At 39.0% G+C, this 22,560-nt stretch overlaps 1 protein-coding gene across 1 annotated transcript in view; it reads left to right on the top strand.

Annotated features, from left to right (window-relative positions):
• STARD3NL (STARD3 N-terminal like) overlaps window positions 1–22,324 on the top strand; it is a 53,222-nt gene extending 30,898 nt beyond the window's left edge. Inside the window, exons 3-9 of the mRNA XM_015447298.4 lie at window positions 5,848–5,925; window positions 6,520–6,597; window positions 8,501–8,554; window positions 8,669–8,786; window positions 11,058–11,153; window positions 20,451–20,523; window positions 21,573–22,324. Of these exons, the coding sequence (XP_015302784.1) occupies window positions 5,848–5,925; window positions 6,520–6,597; window positions 8,501–8,554; window positions 8,669–8,786; window positions 11,058–11,153; window positions 20,451–20,506 (480 nt within the window). The 3' untranslated portion in view covers window positions 20,507–20,523; window positions 21,573–22,324. The remainder of the gene's footprint in view (window positions 1–5,847; window positions 5,926–6,519; window positions 6,598–8,500; window positions 8,555–8,668; window positions 8,787–11,057; window positions 11,154–20,450; window positions 20,524–21,572) is intronic.
• The last annotated feature ends 236 nt before the right edge of the window (window positions 22,325–22,560 follow it).

The following is a 22,560-nucleotide window of genomic DNA, read 5'->3' as shown; positions in this document are numbered from 1 at the left end:
TAATATTTTTTATTTAACCCAGTATATGTGTTTTCGTCCCAAAGCCTTGGCTCTGATTGTTTACATTCCTTACCGACAAATAGGTGAAAACCTTCCTCCAGAAGGTTTTCCTCACAGGCAGAAAGTCTCTGCTTTCCTGTTTTCAGCAGTTCATTTATTTCCAGGAAATGTTTGCTAAGACCTGGTTAGTACTAATTATTCCCTGTTGTTGTTTATTTTTAGGGGGTTACTCTTTGCTAGGCACAGTGCTAGATGCTTTATGAGAATTTGTTACAATACAGAAGTTGTGAAAAGATGCTGATTCCTGTTTGAAAATTATTTTAAATTTTGTCTTTTAACAGCAAGAAGGAACATCTTAACCTAATTTTTTATTAGTATTCTAATTCATAGCAGTAATTTCAATTCTAAACTCTAATTACTTAATAATTAGGGTCACTGAATCTCATTTAATTTCTTCATGAATCCTAACAGAGGACCTAAACTCATTATGAAAGCAGACAGTTACATTAGAAAATAATATTCATCCCATAATCACAGTGATGTGGAACATGAGTCCACTGTTAAGTTTCTGTTTACAGATTTTTCTTCTGTTAATTTTGCACTGTGGGAATGCCTAAGTTTTGTTTATAACCAGACAGGCCAGTGATATGACATAGTAATTTAGAGTTTCTTTTTACTATTTGTTCTATATATGCACATTAAAGAAAATATTTTAATGCATATTTTAAAGGAGTAATATGTTTTCAAAACTATAGCTATGTAATGAGAGATGAAAAGGAAATGCATCTCTTTTTTTTTTTTTTGAGATGGAGTCTTGCTGTGTCACCCAGGCTGGAGTGCAGTGGCATAATGTTGGCTCACTGCAACTGCTACCTCCCGGGTTCAAGCAGTTCTCTTGCCTCAGCCTCCAGAGTAGCTGGGACTGCAGGTGCACACCATCACGCTCTGCTAATTTTTTTGTATTTTCAGTAGAGACAGGGTTTCACTATGTTCTCCACACTGTTCTCTATCTCCTGACCTCATGATCCACCTGCCTCAGCCTCCCGAAGTGCTGAGATTATAGGCATGAGCCACCGTGTCCGACCAGAAATGCACCAGGAAACACAGCAGTAATTTTAAGGGGGCACACTTAAAAATCATTTTAACGTCAACAGCAAGTCCAGGCATTCATTGCTTTGGCTGCTTATATCACTATGTGCCAATTTCCTTAAATGAGGAAAGTCATGGGGCAGAACTGTGGTGGGGTTCATGGGATCACACTTCTCATTTCCCTCCTTTCGGTTTTCTCCAGGGAAATAGAAATGAAGTAGGCTGCCCCCCATTCTTGTTCGCAGACAGGTTATCTATTTACATCTGCATGCAACATGTTCTAAATGAAAAATCACCAGGCCTAGCAATTTAGAAATGTGTTTTTATCCTCACTTTTTCACCAACTACTAGTTTCCCCAGTTGTAAAATTAAAAGATTGGAAAAGGGTATACGATCTTTAAGCAAGAACATCATGACTTTTTTTAGTATGATTGTTTTTCAGTGTCCACTTTCTAGTTCTACTGGTTTTGAATTGTCAATCTTGACCTGGCGTTTCGCTACACACAGTACCATTCATTTTGTTTTGTTGTCTCTCTGTAAAACTCTAATCATTCAAATCCATTATTATTATTTTTTGTGTCTTTACATTTACTGAGTGCCAGAGAACAGGTTTCTAAATCAGGTGTTGCAAGCTCTACCAAAAAAAACTACGTGAAATTTAGAGTTTAGCTGAATAAATATGGCACATAATCTTATGCTGCCTTGTGACGTAGTCTTAAAAGAAGAAAGAAAATGTCATAAAGAGTGCTTAGGCCTTTAGAATATGGGGAACCAGCTGTTCTCTGCAATTATAACAATAACCAAAGTACTTTGCCTCCATGTATGACTTCCACCTTAGCCACCTTCCCTCTGTGCTCCAGGGACCTGACTGGCACCATCCCAGCCTTGAGTGTAGGGCTCGGATGAGCCAGAGAAGCCTAACACCACCTTAGTTCATTTTCCTTCTAGAAGATCTTAGGGTTCCTGATCTCTTTTCGGTCAGTTAAAAGGATGGTTTTGATTCTATCCAAGGCCTCTTGGTCCACCTTTGAGTAGACTGATTTCCCAAGTTGGATCTGGAATTAATTATGGCTTGGGTTCCCTGAGGACTCTGTTCCCTCTGCAGACTCTCTCCTAGTCTCTGTAGACAGTATGAACAGGGATCAAAATAGTGACAGTCGAAAGGAATTTGGCTTTCTTTTTAGCTTTTGATGCTTGATTGAGATTATGGTTCAAAAAAAAGCCTTTATCAGTGCTTAGTGACTTTTTTCTTGTTATTTTCTAACTGGTGTACTAGAAAATGTCATAACATTCCTAATTTGACTTAGAGCTTTCGTGACCAGGTCTTTGGCCTTAGGCAAGCTGTTTAATAAGTTCTCTGGGCCTTTTGATCAATTCAGCAAACTAATACTGGTCTTGCCTTCCTCATGGGTCCATGTGAAGATCAAATGGAAAGATGTATACAGCAGCCCCTTTGAAGATACAAAGGTCTGCACAATAACAGGTTGTGTAATTTATTAATAACTAAAATAGATTTGACCCAGAAAAAGGAAAAAAAATGCTGGTTACTGTTTTCTCACTATTGTTACATTTAAGTTTCAGGTACTTATTACCCTGCTAATTCTGATTCTATTACCTCATTCCTATTATGCTCTATAAACTGTGATGACCAAGTATAACAGAAATTCAGATGAGAGAGATCAGTGGCTTGGACTGTTTGAGGGAGTGAATGGAAGAGATGGACTGTGAATTGGATTTGGAAGGATAGGTGGCAGTTAAGATGGGAGGATGATCTGGGAAGGATGATCCTTCAGTGTGGAGCTTGGGGAGAGAGTTTGGAGATCAAGGTGCATGGAAGTACTGAAGCAGGAGTATGTGCTTATGTGTGGGGAGTGTGTGCTCAAGTGCTTGTATTTGGAGGGGACAGGGGCAGAGGCCGAGAAAATACTAACCTGACTAGAAAGTAAGGTGCCTATTGGAAATGAAATTGCATAGGTAGGCTGGTGCTAGATTATTCAAGTTATTAAAAGGTATATAGAAGGATTTATGTTTACTGCAATGAAGAGCTGTTACAGATTCTGGAGCAGAATGGACAATGTGATTTTGAGATTTTGCAGAAGTCAGTGACTCACAGTCTACATCACAGCCTCCTTGACCTGTCCAGTTGGATGTCTGACTTAACATGCTTCCCCCAACACGTACACACAGCTTCTTTCCCCCTTCTTCATCAGTAAGCAAACGCAGAGACTCAGACCAAAAGTGAAAACTCATTTTTGATTTGCTTGTTTGTTTTATATTTTTCATGCTTCATATCCAGTCTAAAAGTAAGTCCTGTCAAATCTGCCTCTAAAATACATTCAAAATGTGACCACTTCTCCTCTTTTCCACTGTTTCCAGCTTCAACCAAGCCACATTATCACTCATCCAAACTGCACTCCTGGCTGGTCACCTGCATCCGCTCACCATACAATCCATTCTTCTCACAGTAGCCAGGGTAACCTGGAAAAAACAAAAGTCACATCATGTCACTTTCTGTTACAACTCTTCACTGGCAGGCCAGGACATTTAGAGTAAAATCCAAATGTCGTACCTTGGCTTGCAGAGCCCCCAGAAGCCTCTCAGACTTCGTCCCCATCCTCTGTTCCTGGCTCATGGTAGATGAGCACACTTGCCTCCTCCTGTTCTCAGTCAGGAATAAGCTCCTTTCTATCTTGGGGCGTTTCTTCTATATGAAATGATTAATTTCTTTTATCTTTTTGTAGAATTCAACTTCTTATCTTGCTAGTATCAGTTTAAATGTCTTCATTGTTCTATCACACTGTCCTGCTTCTGTTGTCTGTGTAGCATTTATTTTCCTATTTGCCATCTCTCTCACCTTGCCTGAATATAATCTCCATGAAGACAGATATTATTTTGTTTACTGAAGTATTTCTTATATTTAGAACAGTGCCTGGTGCATAATAGATACTCAGCAACTATTTGGTGAATGGATAAAGATCATTGTGGCAGTGGTGTACAGGTGGGACAGATTGGCAGTAAGAACATGAATTCAGAAGCTGTTGCAGGAATGTCATTGAAGGTGGTGGGAACAGGAAGGAAAGAACTAACCTGAGAGTCACTAAAGGAAGGAGTGTGAGAAGACTTGTTGATAGGCTGATTTTATCATCCCCAGTATGCAAAGATGACTCTAAAGTTTCCAGTGATGAAACCTAGAAGAGTAGTACCAGAACTGACTGGGAAGGGATTTTGCGTGAAACTAATGATGGTTTATTTAAGACATCTTGAGCTAGAGATAAAAATTTTGAAAAGAGGATGTAGAGTGTAAGTTAGGGATAGAAATATAAATTTTAGATAATGTCTGTTTGAAGGCAACTCCAAATCAGAGTATTTTAAAGTATGCAGATACCAGTGAAAAGCTATGGGTTATTTATTGCAAAACTGTATTGGCAGCTTTGATTCCTGTTCTCCCAGGAATCAAGGGGAGGTCTCTAAGTGGTAGAGAACCCCTGTTTGCTATAGGCTGCTTGGAATATTCATTCTTTTAATATTCTGGATATTGGCAAGTTTCCTTAGTCTGGAGAGACACAGTATTGAGACTAAATGGTTGGGTGTCTTTCGATCATTATTCCTCCTTCCTCCCAGGTTTTCAATTCTATTCATTTGTAAAGGTCTATAGCCAAGCAGGTCTACAGAGGATCCAAGCTAATTACAAAGAAATGTAGACCTCCTTAAGGGATTTTAGGGCACAGGATAGTATTTATGGTATGCTTTCATTTGCATAACAAATACAAATATGTGAAATGACATCTAAGCTAAGAATACCCTTCCCTATGGCAACTTTCATTCGAATTTGAACCTGGCAAAGGTGTTCCTTATTGTTTTCCCTCTTATCCAGGTCTCTGGTTAACTGTCCTTCCTTTGGTCCTTTTTCAGGCTCTCTGCATTTGTTTGCCAGGCCCATGCTCTGCATTGGAAATTTGAATTTACTTTTGCATGTCCTGCTCCCTCTGATCAGGCTAATCCAGGGACTCTGACAGTTACCCTGCTTGGGTGCTGCATTAGCTGCCGACACATGTCCCCTTACTTGATTTTTAAAAAGTATTAAGCTCCATAGTTTAATTTGTCAAATTTTGAACTCGATGATATAAGATTTATTTTGACAGTAGAATTGGGAGAGGACAGAAAGTTGTAGCAGGTTTGAGTCTAGTACTGTCCTTATTTTGTTATCCATGTTAAAAATATATTTAAATTGATAAAAGTGCAGAATGTTTAAATGCCAGGAGAAATAAAAATGAGAAACCGCCACAGAGAATGTTTACACTTCTATCCTGTGTCATGCTAATGGCCATCATTGACGTTTGCCAGGAGGTCAGGGGAGCCATGGCCTTCCAAGACCTAAGACTGTGGAGAGTGATCAGAAAGTGAGGGAGTCCTGGATAAAGGTGAATTGCCTTTAAAAGTATACTTTTGTATGATTGAAGACTTTATCTTAGAAGGGAAAAAATAATTTTCTTAACATTTTAATTTTCCCAAATATGAACTACAGAAGCTATTATTTTTCACTATACAGTTACATCTGTTGAATGAATGAATTCAGAATTGAGGAATCAGAAAGTGCTATCCAGCCCTTTTCTATTAAAATGAGAGTTCTTTTCTTCCGTACTTTAACATTTCTGGGTTCTAAGAAGATAGGCAGGAAAGTTGGATAGGAAATCTTACCCTTGTTTTAATTCCACACATAAACCTCTCCTTGTTTTTGCTTCTTACTCTCCTTGCTAGGTGAATGGAGGCATTGAGAACACATTAGAGAAGGAGGTGATGCAGTATGACTACTATTCTTCGTATTTTGATATATTTGTAAGTGTTATGTTTCATTTCAGATGTGGTAAAACTGACCCAAAAGGCAGATTTCCTCTAAATAGACTTCAAATTCCATGCCCTTTTTTCCTCTTTTGAAAACTGACCATATTTTCCTTTTCTTTTAATTCCCCACCATTCAGTGCTCTCTCCCTCTAAATAAGGAATTGTCTGACCATCTCAAGGAAATAAAAGATTAATGACAGATAAGGGAGGGCAGCATAAGGAGCCGTTCCTATTTTCTTGTTGGAGAGCCTTTATTCTTTCAAATGACTGAAATAGAACCTATTGACATATCTAGTCACTGAAAGGAAAATTCACCTATTTATATAATAGGATGATAAAAATGCCATCTTTTTTTTTTTTTCTTGCCTTGTTCTTTCTTTCATAAAGGGAGATTAATGTGAGACCTAATTTGCTATTACATTAAGTTCTAGAGCAGGGATTCCCAAATGCTGGTCTCCAGACCAGTGCCAGTGCCTGGTAGTCTCCAGCTAAATCACAATAATGAAGACAGTCTGGTAAGTTCTTCATAAAGCTATGTCATTTTTGTGTATATTTTTTTAAAACATCTCTTTCTTTTCTTGCTTTCAGCTTTTGGCAGTTTTTCGATTTAAAGTGTTAATACTTGCATATGCTGTGTGCAGATTGCGCCACTGGTGGGCAATAGCGGTGAGTATGCCCTGCTTGAGTGGGTCATCGCCTCCAGTGCTGGTGGCCAGGTGCTGTTCTCTACAGGCCTGGGCTGGAGAAGATACAGTTCTAATGCAGGTGGAATCCCACTAGCTTTCCTGAGTCCCGTTTCCTCCATACTTAAGTAGGTTTAATACTCCAGGGCTTCTTTCCAGTGTTAATGAGTAATGAGTAACTAGATTTGTCTCTTGGTGCTGAGCCAAATGAGGAATCTAGAAGCCCAACAGTGATTATTGGCCAAGCACCAAGCCACCCTCTACTTTATTTTGCAAATAAGAGATGGGAGTAATACATCTGTCACAGAGATATTTGGAAAATGTCTTATTTGGTTGAAACTGCTTAGTGATTGTTTTTCATGATATGGTCTGTACTTATTTAGATAATTGCCTTAGCCCCTTCTTTCTTCCCCACAACCCCCCATCTTGGAGGGAAAAGCTCTCAATCTTTCTGTTGTTGCCTTGGGCTTCTCAAGGACAAGGACTTTTTTACTCCTCTGTTTCCTTGCATCTAGCACAGAGAGCTTTGGTATTCTTAATAAATATTTAGAGATTGATAGAATTGCTAGCAATTCTGCCTGACAGTTGTCTGAATATTTGCCTTTTGTACAGCTTTAGTGAGTCAATTCTGTGGGAAGAAAATGTGGAGCTCCTCAGACTAGAGAGAACTGCTCAGAAATAACCTGCAGTTCTGCCATTAGAAGGCAAGACCTCAGGTCTGGGTGGCCCAGGCTGCCCTCCTGAGTCCACTAGGGGGCGATATCTGTCTGGGCCATCTGTTCTGAGCATTCTCAGAATCACGGGGCAGTGGTCAGACCATTTGTTAATCCAGAAGCTCTCATTTCATGGATATAGGCTGACAGTCTTGGCCAGACTTGACTCCCTTTCCTGAATACTCTTTTGCTGATATCGTCATAGCTTTTGATGATTGTACCCTCCCATTTTTCTGCATTTTCTACAACAGATCCCTTTGGGATGTTATATTCCTAAGTCCCCATATGTATGCTAGTATTTGTCAGACCATCCCTCTCAATGTTTGTTTTAGAAAAGTGTTTGACATGTATATTCAGTGAGAGCTGTAAGACGGTATCTTCAATATCTGCTTTCAGATTATCTGAAGAATAAGTCTAATTTAGCAAATCATTTTATTGCTTCTGATTCTTGCTTTAAAAAACATTTGCAGAGAAGAGTCCAGAAGCTGGAAGGAGGAGAAGTCAGCTGGTATCTAAAGAGCACTTAGTTTGAGCCTGTAAAGTTAATTAGTGTCAGAATATGAAATGCTAAACTGCCTCCTCTCCCAAGCAGGTTACAATGTGTGTGTGTGTGTGTGTGTGTGTGTGTGTGTGTGTGTGTGTGTGTGTGTCTGCAACTTTGATAATACTTATTGAGCAAGATACTTGGTGTTCCCTGTCCTCCCTTCTGTCGATCAAGCTATTATTGGTATTCATTTTGGTCAGGTTTCACCATGCTAAAAATATTAGTTGACGGAGACAGTGACAAGGCTCAGGTATTACGGTATCTCTGGACTTCACAACCCCTGACGAAAGCCCTACCTATGCACTTTACCGGTCTGTTCATGTGCTTGAGAGGCTGTGGAATTGTACCTTCTGGTAGATAAATCTTAGTTACCTAGCACACCAGCCTGCTGACATGTGGGAGGAGAAACCACATGCAGTCATTTAGGGATCGTGTCACATATAGAAGCCCGTTTTGCTGCAGTGTGGGTCTAGGGGATAGAGACTGAGTGATATGGGAAGGAGCCCGGCTAGGCACAGGTTTTTCAGGCATTGCCTGCTCCTAGCTCAGATGGGTCTCTTGTGAAGAGGGAGGTACCTTCACAGTGTGAGATGCCTAATGTGAACAGTGCTGGATTATGTGTCTTGCAGTTGACAACGGCAGTGACCAGTGCCTTTTTACTAGCAAAAGTGATCCTTTCAAAGGTATGGCCTACCACTGTTTCTGTACAGTTACCATCTTCAGTGATGAAGCCTCGTTGTCCAGTGTGAGTTTGTGGTAACCGCATTTCCCTTTCCTGGTCCTATCTTTTCTTCCAGCTTTTCTCTCAAGGGGCTTTTGGCTATGTGCTGCCCATCATTTCATTCATCCTTGCCTGGATTGAGACATGGTTCCTGGATTTCAAAGTGTTACCTCAAGAAGCAGAAGAAGAAAACAGTAAGTTCCTCTCAGAGTCAGCCTCCTGAGACCGACTGGGTACCAAGCTGGGAGGAAGAGATATGGTGTCTTGGTGTGAATCGGGCTGCAAATGGGTAGAGTTAGGAAGTGGTGGGGTCTCCATTCTTTAGTGGCTACAGCAGAAATCGAGAGAAAGGTTGGGTGGATGAAAGGGTAAATAATAGAAAGCAGCTCCTCTCTCCAGCTATTGAGCCAGGCTTTCCCTGGAAGAAAATGTGAACACTGGTGTAAAGAGCGTTCAAGCAATAACAAAAAATAGCCTGCACTTCTTTCTCCCCAGACAGCTTGTTCTTTTCTCCCTGTTAGCAATAGGCAGGACACAAAGCATTTTTTTGCATATGAACAGAACTGTGCTGTTTAGGGGCAGAGAAAATAAAACCAATTTTAAGTGAGTAGAAGCAACTATTCTAAATACAAGCCAGTGATTCTCCAAAGTCTCCCATTGTGATCCATACAGCAGTTGGTGGCTTCAGATGGGCCACAGTTAGAACAGTTAAATGCCTAGGGCTGAGGACCATTGGTGGGTTTAGGATGAAGATTATTCACAGGAGGATGACAGCAATCCAGAACGAAGCTCAGCCTTTCAGCGTCCTCTGAGTAGCTGAGTCATAGCTAACAGGGTGTACTCATGAGTCCTGCCAAAGCTGCTATAATCTCATCATGGCTTTGAGTATCCCAGAATATTCACTAGGAAGGCCAAATGATTGATTAAGCTTTATGGTCAATTACCAAGCTGGAACTCTTCTCCACATAATGTCCTTAATGGAAGCCCACCTGCCCCACCCACCCATCTTAAGGATGAAACAATCAAAGCTCGTTCCAGACACCCATGCAGTTTCAAGACATGCTGTTTTTACGCCTCTGCCAGTCATCTGGCTCAATTTGCCTTGCCTCATAGGAAAAAAAGTATCTTATAGAAAGGTAAGCATGATTATAACTTCAAAAAGCAGCAGGATGCAAAATAATCTTGCAAGTGATTTTACTTTGGAAAATCTCATTTACATAGAAGAAATATGTAAGAAAAGAATAACAATTCAAGAGTAGATTTTTAAAACCCATTAATCAGACTGAGGTGTACCTTCTATCCTGTGCCCTCTATTCCTTTGTGAAAGTGTATTGTGGAGAGGTTATGAGTAAAGCTAATTAAAGTCTTTTTTAATTGTATATAAATACGAAACTGAACTTTATTGAAAACCTATCAACTATAACTATGACTGAGGCTTGAATGGTTATGGGATTAAACCACACTCAAAGTGGCTAATAAAGCAGAACACACAATTAATGAAAATTTTTAAAATAGCACTTATTTTCATTGTCAGTAGCATGTATGACACACATACCTGGCATCTACTATTTGGCCTGGTGCTTCCTCCTACTCTATCCTAAGGTTAACTCAGCTTTCAGTCAAAAGAACTTAAGTGTTGATGGCCTTGCATGTGTTAGTGTTCCTCAGCTGTCCACGTCCTGCTTTCTTACCTTTTCTTTGTTTTTTTAAGACATCTTTTTTCTTTTGAAACCTTCTTGTTGCATAAATATTTCCTCGTTTGTCATCTTAATTGTTCTTTATATATTTATAAAAGGCCATCCCTGTATTGCACTTTACATCTGGCATCTCTCTAACGAGACATAGCCAGCAGACCATTTGTAGGAGCTGACTGTCTTTTTTATTTTACTTTGCGTTTTGGTTTTGAAATTGTGCTTTTTTTGTAGGAAGGCAGGTATTCACAAGGGAAAGATGTAAATACTCAGTTATTTATTCTGAGACAGGGTCTCACTTTGTGAAGTGCAGTGGCACAATCATGGCTCACTGCAGCCTCGACTTACGGGGCTCAAGCAATCCTCCCACCTCAGCCTCCCCAGTAGCTGGGACTACAGGCATGCGCTACCACACTCGGCTAATTTTTAAATGTTTTGTAGAGACAGGGTCTTGCTATGTTGCCCAGGCTGGTCTCAAACTCCTGGGCTCAAGCGATCCTCCATTCTTGGCCTCCCAGAATGCTGTAATGACAGGTGTGAGGCACCATGCTCAGCCCCATGAGGCACTTATTTAAACTGCTTAGTTATCTGTCCTTACAGTATTGTTTGTCGTTTGTTAATGAAACTTATTGTTTGGTTGAAAAATTTTTAAAGTACCTCTTTTTCTAAAGGTATTTCATTGTAATAATAATACCATTTTATTTTACTTAATCTTGCCAAAAAGCTACCAGAAAGGTGACCTCATTCCCAACATCTGAATTTCTTCTCTTCCAGGACTCCTGATAGTTCAGGATGCTTCAGAGAGGGCAGCACTTATACCTGGTGGTCTTTCTGATGGTCAGTTTTATTCCCCTCCTGAATCTGAAGCAGGTAAAAAACTTCATTATTATTTGTGCTTGTTTCTCTCATTCAAAAGCTCTGCTCTTCCTCCCTCTCCCTAACCCCTCTATTTCTCAATATACTTAGCTAACATTTAACATGCCAGGCATTAGGGATATGAAAATAGGTGAGACACAGTCTCACATGAGACCAGTGGTAAGACACAGAATTGTAAAAATAAATGTCATGGAGGAGTGATTAGACATCGTGGTTTGTGATATGTATCTTAGAAGACACACAGACAAGGGGAAGGGTCTCAGTGCTCTCATTATTCCAGTTCATCACCAAACCAACCTCCCTCTTGGACTCCCATGTCTGAGAATGGCAGCACTGTCCACCCAGTTGCCCAGATCAAACACCAGAGCCTCACTGTTGGCTCCACCCCGTTCTTATGGCTCACCTCTCATAATTCACAAAACTGTTTCCATCCTCTCTCCCTCATTTCTACCTCCATTTTCTCGTTCAAATCCTGCCACTTCTTATCAGCTCCAGCCTCATTTCAGCATTACTTTCTGCAGTTTCTGCAACAGCCTTTGTCTCCCTGCCTCTGGTTTTGTCTCTGCTAACCAGCAACCAGAGTGCTCTGTTAAAAATAATAATTACACTCAACAACAAAAATAAACAACCTGATTAAAAAAATATGCAAAGGTTTTGATAGACATTTCTCCAGAGAAGATATACAAATGGCCAATAAGCACATAAAAGATACTTAACATCACTAATCATTAGGAAAATGCAAATCAGAACCACAGCAAGATACCGCTTCATACACATTAGGATGACTATTACAGAAAGCAAAACCAAACAAAAAGGCAGAAAATAAATATTCGTGAGGATATGAAGAAATTGGACCCCTTGTGCATTATGGGTGAGAATGTAAAATGACATAGCCCCAGTAGAAAACAGTATGGTGTTTCCGTAAAAGATTAAACATAGAGTTACCATATGATTCAACAGTTCTACCCCTGGGTATGTACCCAAAGGAAATGAAAGCAGAGACTACAGCAGATATGTGTATACCCATGCTCATAGCAGCATTATTCACAGTAGCTAAATGGTGGAAACAACTCAGACAGCTGTCAGCAGATGAATGGATAAACAACATGTATGTATGTCCAATGGAATATTATTCTGCATTAAAAAGTAATGGAAAGTTGGGCACAGTGGCTCATGCCTATAATCCCAGCACTTTGGGCGACCGAGCTAGGAGGATTGCTTGAGCCCAGGAGCTCAAGACCAACCTGGGCAACATAGTGAGACCTTGTCTCTACTAAAAAAGAAAAAAAAGAATAGAATTCTGACACATGCTATAACATGTATGAACTCTGAACACACTATGCTAAGTAAAATAAGCCAGACACAAAAGGGCTGTCATATGATTTCACTAGATGAGATACCTAGAGAAGTCAAATTCTCAGAATGGGATTGCCATTCTGAAGGTGGATGTTGGTGATGGCTGCACAACAGCGTAGATGAACTTAATGCACTGGACAGCACGCTTAAAAATGGTTAAAGTGGTAAATTTTATGTGAAATATATTTTTCTTTGGTAAACACTATTTTTAAAACTGCTAACACTTTTTTAAGTTGTCAGGTGCTGTTCTAAGCTTTATTAATATTCACTCATTTATTCCTCCCTTGTCTGCTTATCTTCTGAGATACAGATCACAAACCATAGTGTCTAATCCATTACATTCATTTTTACAACTCTGTGTCTTACCACTGTTCTCTTGTAAGATTGTGTCTAACCTATTTTCATATTTTTAATGCCTAGCATATTAGATGTTTGCTAAGTGGCTCCACTCTGTGATGTAAAACTCATATTATCCCTAATGTAGAGATGAGCAAATGAGGCACAGAGAATTGAAGAAATTTGCCCAACATCACACTAATAATAAGTGGTGTAGCTGGGATTTAATCTGGGGTCCAGTCCTAGAGTTCATGCTTATAACTGCTAGAGCATATTAGCCTCTTGGTGTTTATGAAAATATAGACTTGGTCATGCTAGTCCTCTGCTCAAAAGCCCTTCAGTAGCATAAAGGATCAAGAAATCAGTAGATCTTAGCCTGGCTGGAAGTGCCCCTGGGGGCACTGTCACCAGTTGTCTAGTTTCTCACCTTGCGACTGCCTTCTCGTGTGCTGTTCATAGCTCTTGTGAAAATGCTGTGCTCCAGAGCCCTCCAGCCATTGTCCACCTTGCTGTTTCCATTCTGAACATGATCTCCTCTGCAATCTTAGTGTCTGCTCACATGTTCCCAGGTTCTTCCCAGCCATGCCTACCCTTCCTGTCTCTCCCAGCAGTCTTAGAACATCCTCGGCATGTTCTTTGGAACCTCTTCCACAGCCCTGTCATCCTGTGTTGTCTGCACTGCCTTCAGCGCTGACCTGGTCTGTTTCTACTGCTGGGTTGTAAACTCAATTTAGAGACTACATTATTTTATCCCCTACATTAGGCCTAGTTAATATTTTCTCACACACACACACACACACACACACACACAGAGTGATAAAACAGATTCCAGACAGACAGAGCCGTGAATGATTGAAGGTGCAGCAGTGTGAAATATCAGTGTGCTGGAGGAACTCCAAGTAACTTGAGATTCCGGACTATTGGTGTTGGATCTGAAAGCAGCGTACCACACAGAAACATGGAGCCAGATGAGACACAGATATGGATTAGTAGAAAATCTGTTTCTATAACAGTAAGAACTAGAATTAAGTATTAAATTCTTTATTACCTCATAAGGATTATTTCATTGAGAAGTTTTGTGTCATAGGACTTTACTCTTTGAAAAAAGGAAATTCATATTAGAGTTCATGCATCTCTACTTCTTTTTCTAAGACTAATACAGGTTCCCAGTACTAATGTATTTTCTTAACTAGAGTTCAGAACATAGAACAGTAGTGACATGAGGAACACCACCTCAAGCAAGCCTCATCAAGCTTTCTAGTTCTGGGATCCATCCGCATTTCACCTTTATCATTTACCACCACCTAGTGGTATCCTGGAGCATTACCCTTTCCTTGAGTTAGGAAGGTAAACAGGAACAAAATATTTTCTTGGTGTTCCACTGTGTAGCTGCTTTGGTTGACAAAAGACAGGTTACTAATGGGCAGAGAAGGAGGGGTCAGAGTGGACTACCTTATTTTATTTGCATTGTCTGAATGTTCAATTTAGGAAAGAATTAAAAATGAAAACTCTTACTGGAATTAATATGCCTAGGAAAAAAAAAAGACTACTCTAGAGCAAAGCTTTTCCATTATGCCAATAGCTAAAAATTCAAGCCTTTCGGTAGCTGATGTTCTAAGCTGCTGTTGCCCTGCTACAGTGCTGACTTCCCTGGTACACATGAGGGCGTCTGAAAAAGGCCTGACGTGCCTTTTTGTTGTCTTTTTTTTCCTCCACCACCTAATACAGTATCTGGCTTATATTAGACTTATAACTGTTGAAGAAAGGGATGAAAAGAAAAGGGAAAGAAATAGGAGGCACCATAAACAAAAATGTTAGCAGTTTTCCTTGTGAAGGAACAGCCTGAATTTTAGTGTCACAGTTTATTAGATACACTTGTAAAGGATATAAAAATAGTTTGTTTGCAGGCTTGCTTATTGATCAGACCACATCCTGCATCCCTGTGTATTAAGTGGAAAGACCGAGGAAGCATGATCCTCTATCAGATGACTGGGTTGAAATTATGCGTGGTCAGAGAGCTTAAATGAACCAGTTGTGAAGCTGAAGAAAGGGTAATTCTTCACCTCCTAGACCATGGAAAGACTAACTTAAAATGAGGAATTGCTCAATTGCATCATATAGCCTGTCCTGTGCAAGTCTAGATAAGGCATTCATTACAGTTCTAAGTTGCCACCTCCCCAGAGTAGCCATGCATCCTGGATTGCCTGCAGCAGCCCTGCCTTCTTCTGGTTGCCGCATGTAGTTATTATTAGAAACCCTGTATCTCTCAGCAGTGTTCTTGTTTAGATGATGATTTCTATGATCACCCTATGTGTAGTGAATAGATTTGAAACACAGTTTTTTCCACCTTTTAATTAAAATTTTGAAAATTACTGAAAAATCATTACCAGGGATACTGAATAATATTCACTTTTTTAAAAAGCTTGATTGAGGTGTAATTTGCATATAATAAAATTCATCCATTGTAAATGTATAATTGCATGATTTTTAGTAAAGTTATACATTTTTAACCAATATTACAATGTAATTTTGGAAAGATTTCATCACTTGAAAAACTTCTTCCATACTTATTTGCAGTTAATCCCCACTTCTACCTCTGATCCTAAGTAACCACTCATCTTCTTTGTGTCTTGACAAATTTACCTTTCCTGGGCATTTAATGTAAATGTAGTGATATGATACATGGTTTTGTTGCATCCAGCCTCTTTTGCTTAGCATAAGGTTTGAGGACCAACCATGTTGTAGCATATATCAGTGTTTTGCTCCTTTTTATGGCTGGATATTATTCCATTTTATGGATATACAACATTTTGTCTATATCCACAAGTTGATGGACATTTAGATTGTTTCCACCTTTTGGTTATCATAAGTAATCCAGCTATGAACATTCACATACATGTCTCTGTGTGGATATTTGTTTTTATTATTCTTTTTTTTTTTTTTTTTTTTTTTTTGAGACGGAGTCTCTCGCTCTGTAGCCCAGGCTGGAGTGCAGTGGCCGGATCTCAGCTCACTGCAAGCTCCGCCTCCCGGGTTCACACGATTCTCCGGCCTCAGCCTCCCGAGTAGCTGGGACTACAGGCGCCCGCCACCTCGCCCGGCTATTTTTTTTTGTATTTCTTAGTAGAGACGGAGTTTCACCGTTCTTGAACAGATTTCTAAGAGAAGATTTGCTGTGTCATATGGCAAGTTTAACTTTTTTTAAAATTGTGAAACTGTTCTTGATCTTGGCTGTTTTATTTTACATTCCCTCCAACAATGTACAGTAGTCCCTTCTTATCCACAGTTTCACTTACCTGAGGTCAACTGAGGTCTGAAAATATTAAATGGAAAATTCCAGAAATAAACAGTCCGTGAGTTTTTAATTGTGTGCCGTTCTGAGTAGCATGATGAAATCCCACACTCTCCTGCTTCGTCCTGCCTGGAATGTGAATCATCCCTCTGTCCAGATCCATACTGTGTGCACTGCCCACCTGGTAGTCACTTAGGAACCATTCAGGTTATCAGATCGACCATCCCAGTATCACAGTGCTTGTGTTCAAGTAATCCTTATTTCACTTAACAATGGCAAAGTAGTACTTCTGGCAATTCATATATGCCAAAGAGAAACCATAAAGTGCCTCCTTTAAGTGAAAAAGTGACAGTTCTCACCTTAATAAGAAAAGAAAAAAAAAATCACATGCTGAACTTTGTCACGTTTGTCATACAGTAAACTTTTTCATAGTTATGTATGTATAAGAAAAAACAATATTGATAGGATACAGTACTGTCTGCGGTTTCCGGCATCCAGGGATAAGGGGGATTACTGTATATGCATTTCCGTTTCTCCATATATTCACCAATGCTTAGTATTGGGTCTTTTTCATTATAGCTAGGCTAGCAGGTTTAAGATGGTATCTCATTGTGGTTTTAATTTCTATGTCTGTAGTGATACTATTTTTCATGTTTCTATTATATGTAATTCATAAGTCTTATTTAGAGAAAAATCTATCTCATGTCTTTTGCCATATCTTTAATTGTGTTGTCTTTTTATTATTGAGTTGTAAGAATTTTTTATACATTCTAGATAGAAGTGCTTTCATATATGATTTGCAAATCTTTTTCCTAGTCTATTGTTTGTCTTTTCATTGCTTCACAGAATCTTTTGAAGCACAAGTTTTAAATTTCGATTAAGTGTAGTTTATGAATTTGTTCTCTTATGGATAATGTATTTGTTGTGGTCATATCTAAAAAACTCTTTACCTTAACTCTATGACATGAAAATTTTCTCCTACATTTTCTTCTAAAAGGTTTTATAGTTTTACATCTTTCAATTAAGATTACAATACATTTGAATTAATTTTTAAATATGGAGGAGGTAAGGGATTATCATTCTCTTGCTTTTGGATATTCAGTTGAACAGCACCAGTTCTTGAAATGACAGCTTTTCCCCATTGAACTGATTTGACACATTTGCTAAAATCAGTTTACTATAAACTGATTTTGTGCCAAACCAATTTTTATTTTTTTAATTCTGCTTTCTTAAGGTGAATACTTATATGATTGATTTGATCCTTTTTTTTCTTTTCTTATATAGCCATTTAAAGCCATAAATTTTCCTCTAGGAATTGCTTTAGTGACATCACATGAATTTTGATATGTTGTGTTTTCATTTGAATGCGTTCCCTGGCTTTCAGCAGGTTGACATGGATGTATCTGCATGTGGATCTCTTTGTATATATCCTAATCTGTGTTTATTCTCCTTATAAAATATGTGGATTAATATTTCTCAGCCAGTTTGAGAAATTTGAACCATTAAGTCTTCAAACTTTTTCTGACTTTTTCCTCCTTCTGGGATTCCCATTACATGGTTGATTGATATGCTTGATGTCTCTGAGCGCTTCAGCCTTTCTTCAGTCTTTTTCTCTCGCTCAGAGATAGTTTGTTTTGACTGTCATGTTTTCCTGGGAATGGTTACACTTTCTTGATTCTTTGCCTATCTTGTATTTTTTGATGAAAAGTATTTTGCTGAAAATAAAGTAACTCTAGGTTCTGACTTTTTTCCTAAAAGGTTACTGTTATTGCTCTTTATTAGTTTAGTAAATTGTCTGTGCTAAATCTGTGAAATCTGTACACCCTGGGATGTGTGGCTACTTCTTGTTTTATTGTCCATTAATTAATTCTTGCCTGTATTTTTAAGCCTAGCTTCCTAGGAGTTACCCGTGTCTAGAGCTTACTGATTAGGCAGAGCCTAGCTTGTGATTACACAGAGGATTGCACTGAAACACCTGGATTAAGGCTTCCATCCTCTGCCAGGTAGAAATGTACATGGGTTGGATAGCACCTTCAGAGTTCAGGCCATTTTCAAGTCCTCCCCAGCTTTTACTTTCTGCTAAGTCCTTTCCTGCTCTGTCTGCATATGCTTAGAGCTCAGGCTAATTGGCTGGCTTGGGCTCTCTTGGGTCTCCTCTGTGCAGGGAGACAACCCCAGCTGGGCATACGCTTGTCCCAGTGGTGACCATAACTCAGGCTCCCAGGGTAGTTGGCCCTTTCTGTTCACTTGCCTCTGAATTTGTCACTTCATTGTCAGTGCCACTGGGCATGAGCATGGCTCCCCACTCCAAATTAAGTGATCTCCCTTCAACTGAGTAGCTTTGCTGCCAGTCCCCATGGCCTGCCCCACCCTGGCAGAACCTCCATGGCCATTGAGCTGGGTATTGGGAGGTTGGAGAAGAACAGGAGCAGCTCCAGGCAAGACACGACTGCTATTCTCTGAATTCTGCAGTGTTTCAAACATAAACATTTCTCCAGTTGTCGTATGCTTTTGGTTATTTCTCCAGTGGTGAGATGGCTAGTTTTGCCCATTTTGCCACATTTTGGGGGTGCTTTTCAGGGAGAGGATTTATTGACTTCTTCACTTGGCTGTAGCCAGAAGTCCCTTTAAAAATATGTAAAGAAGACATATTGTTATGTTTTAATTAAGGGTTTAGCTTTATTTAGGACTCCCAAACAATTCCAAGACATGGCAACTCATTGTGGTTTCAGTGCCGCTGGCCTGGCAGGTTGAAGTGAGCCTGGGAACAGGAAGATCTGGTGTGACCATCTTCCTCAGCCTCCTTCCACAGTGAGGACAGGCAGTTCACCACCTCTTGTCTCTACGATGGACAGCATGTTAATAGGCTAGAAAGTAAAGCCTTCAACATTTAAGTCTTTACCTATTCATTTTACTACAAATTCAACCTAACCATGTGACATTTATGAGGTTAAAATGTTCTCTTTAGATTATCAGGCATTCTTTCCCTATACCAAATTTGTTATTGGCTATAATTCAGGTAGACATTCTTTTAAGGAAAAAAGAATGTCCTTTATAAAGTATGTTATCTAACAAGATTCAGGTGCAGTTGAGAGAGGCTGCGGCTTTTACATGTGAATTGGTGGCATCTCTCACCTACTACTTTGGTCTTCTCTCAGGGCCCCCTCCCCTTTTTTAAATTCCCCTTCCTTGAGTATGAAAGTCATGCATTTAAAAAAGTGGAAAGAACAAAAATTAGAAATCACGTATCCTTCAAACTATTTGGTAACATCAGTGTTGACAGTTTAATTTCCTTCTTGGTGGGTGGGGGTGTGTGTGTGTGTGTGTGTGTGTGTGTGTGTGTGTGTTTAATATCACATCATTGTGCCCATGCTGCCTATATTATTCATATTCTGCTTTTTAAAAATATAATTTAAAAATAATAAAGACAATTCAGGTTTATTGTAGAAATGTTGAAATATCCAGAAAAATATATAAAAGTTACACGGTTATTTTCTTCTACTCTTTCTCATTTGCACACATATATTTGGTTTTTAATTTTATCAGATGTGATCTCATGGCATATAAAGTTTTATTTGCTATACATTTGCTTTTACCTTACAGCATATGCATTTTTCATGTTATAAATTCTATATAACCATAATTTTAAGTGGATGCAAGATATTTTATGGAACTATGGTATTAACCTTTCTTCTATTATCAGACACTTAGGTTTCTTTTCTAATTTTTAGAGAGAAAATCTACATAATGAATAATAAGCATTATTTCCTCAGGGATAGGTCTGTCCTAAGGAAAGAATTCCAGAGTGAAATGACCAGGTCAAATCTAGGAATATCCTGAAGCTTATGAGACATTGATCCAGAAGGTCCAGACGGTGGTCACTGCCACAGTGCTCTCTCACTGCTCTCTCACTCATCTGCCACAGCTATTGTTAGAAACACTTAGATTCGATTATTTGTACCAAGCTCAACATTTTTGCATGTAAAAAATATATACAAGCTCATCAGCAAAGAGGTGGAGGAAGAATAGTGATTGATAATAATTATTGGTCTGCATGAATGTTCTTAGTACATAAGTGAAATCCATTTTGACAGATTAGTGTAAGTGGTAGATTATTGTTTAAAAGTTTTCATCTTACAAGAAATAAACTAAAACTTTCAAATAGCAGTTAACCTAAAATCTCTTGAGGATTAAACATGTTTAATGTTTTTGTGTGTATATGTTATAATTTTAAACATTTATTTAAAATAGTTTGTTAATATAATGGAATGAAATACTTTTTCTTCTTCCCTTTTTCCGCCATGTAGGATCTGAAGAAGCTGAAGAAAAACAGGACAGCGAGAAACCACTTTTAGAACTATGAGTACTACTTTTGTTAAAGTAAGTGTTTGAAATGAAACCGTAACAACAAAGTAGTTAAGTATGGAGATTTCCTTTGAGTAGAGTCCAAGTAGAATTCAAAGAATAAGAGTTTAAGTATAGCCAGATTTGGCTTACTTGCATGAATTTATCAGTCACATTTTATTAATATCAAGTGTCTTAACATTTTTTGTATAGGTATACATTTGTACGGTTTGAAAAATCCCTCAGATTTCTAAATTTCTAAAGAATACAGATGAATTTATGTTAGTTTACTTAGCCAGAATGTCTACATGCCAGTCGCATGTCATTGTTTTAATGATAAGTATGAACCTGTGTTAGAAGGGCAGCAGTCCTGTGAGATGTGAGTGCTGTTATCACCTCCATTTTACATTTGAAGCAGCAGAGACATAGAATGGGTCACTTATCCAAGGTTGCACAGCTAGACATGGCAGCACCGGGCTCAGGCCCACACTGTCTGGTACCAGGTCCACTGCTGCCCCTCACTGGGATATTTCTCAAGGATTTTGGAGCCTCTGAGATGAAAGCTGCTGTACATGCAAAGCAGTCATGCTTAATGGGCTCCAAAGTGGAACACATTGTTAAATCCCTTTAAGTCATCAAATAAAATCATTTCAACCTCATAAATACAAGGCAATTGAAGTACATTGTAGTAGCAGCAAATCTGCCTGACAGTTTAACAATAGAAGGAAAAAGCTCCCGGATTGTGAGTCATTGGGAAACCGGGACAGAGGGTGACTGGGTGGGAGAGGCAGCCAAGGTCATGTCGCGTGGAGCCCCTGTGCCTGCCTCCTCAGCCCCCAGCACACCTCAGCTGCATCTCTCCACCACAGTCATGTACACACGAAGCAAAAAGGTGGGCATGCTGGTAGTTGAGCCTTTTCTGAAATATTTTAACATGAATTCTAGTGTGACCACACCCATGGTCCTTCGTGTGTCTGTCACAGCCCCTCTTCAGCACACAGACTTTTATGTACATGTAAGCTGACCATGGCATTTTGCCTTTTAATGCTATTTCTCAAATACTTTGTCTTCTCTCTTTTTCGAAGTGTGAAAAACCCTCACAGAAAGTCATCGAGGCAAAAAGAGGCCGGCAATCGAGTCTCCCTGTTGACAGTAAAGTTGAAATGGTGACGTCCACTGCTGGCTTTATTGAACAGCTAATAAAGATTTATTTATTGTAATACCTCACAGACATTGTACCATATCCATGCACATTTAGTCACCTGCCTGTGGCCGGTAAGGTAATGTCATGATTCATCCTGTCTTCAGTGAGACTGAGTCTGATGTGTTAACGAATAGGTGAAGAAAGTCTTGTGCTGTATTCCTAATCAAAAGACTTAATATATTGAAATAACACTTTTTTAGTAAGCAAGATACCTTTTTATTTCAGTTCACAGAATGGAATTTTTTTGTTTCATGTCTCAGATTTATTTTGTATTTCTTTTTTAACACCCTACATTTCCCTTGTGTTTTTTAACTCATGCACATGTGCTCTTTGTACAGTTTTAAAAAGTGTAATAAAATCCAACGTGTCAATGTGGCTAGCTTTTTTCTTGTTTTGCATTATGTATGTGGCCTGAAGTGTTGGACCTGCAAAAGGGGAAGAAGGAGGGATTGGGAATACATGTAAAATGTCACCAGACATTTGTATTGTTTTTATCATGAAATCATGTTTTTCTCTGAGATATTGTTCTGAAATGTTCTAAATACTCTTATTTTGAATGCACAAAATGACTTGAACCATTCATATCATGTTTCCTTTGCGTTCAGCCAATTTCAATTAAAATGAACTAAATTATACTGTGCACTATTTTTTCAAACATGAATATTCCCCTTAATGATTCATGGGAAGTCAGGATGTCTGTTAGTTTTCTTTCATCATTCATTGTGTCATTCAAGAAGAACCTAATTGCCTGTAGTGGTGATGATGCTGGCTTGGGTAGAAACTGACATTTTGTGCATATCAAGTCACTTCTATCTGTGCTTGTTCTAAGAGTGGATCAGATCGCAACAGTGCAACAGGGAGGCTTGCTG

This window comes from Macaca fascicularis, chromosome 3 (genome assembly GCF_037993035.2).
Source record: "Macaca fascicularis isolate 582-1 chromosome 3, T2T-MFA8v1.1".
Taxonomy (NCBI): Eukaryota; Metazoa; Chordata; class Mammalia; order Primates; family Cercopithecidae; genus Macaca; species Macaca fascicularis.
This window is presented reverse-complemented; position numbering and strand designations above follow the sequence as displayed.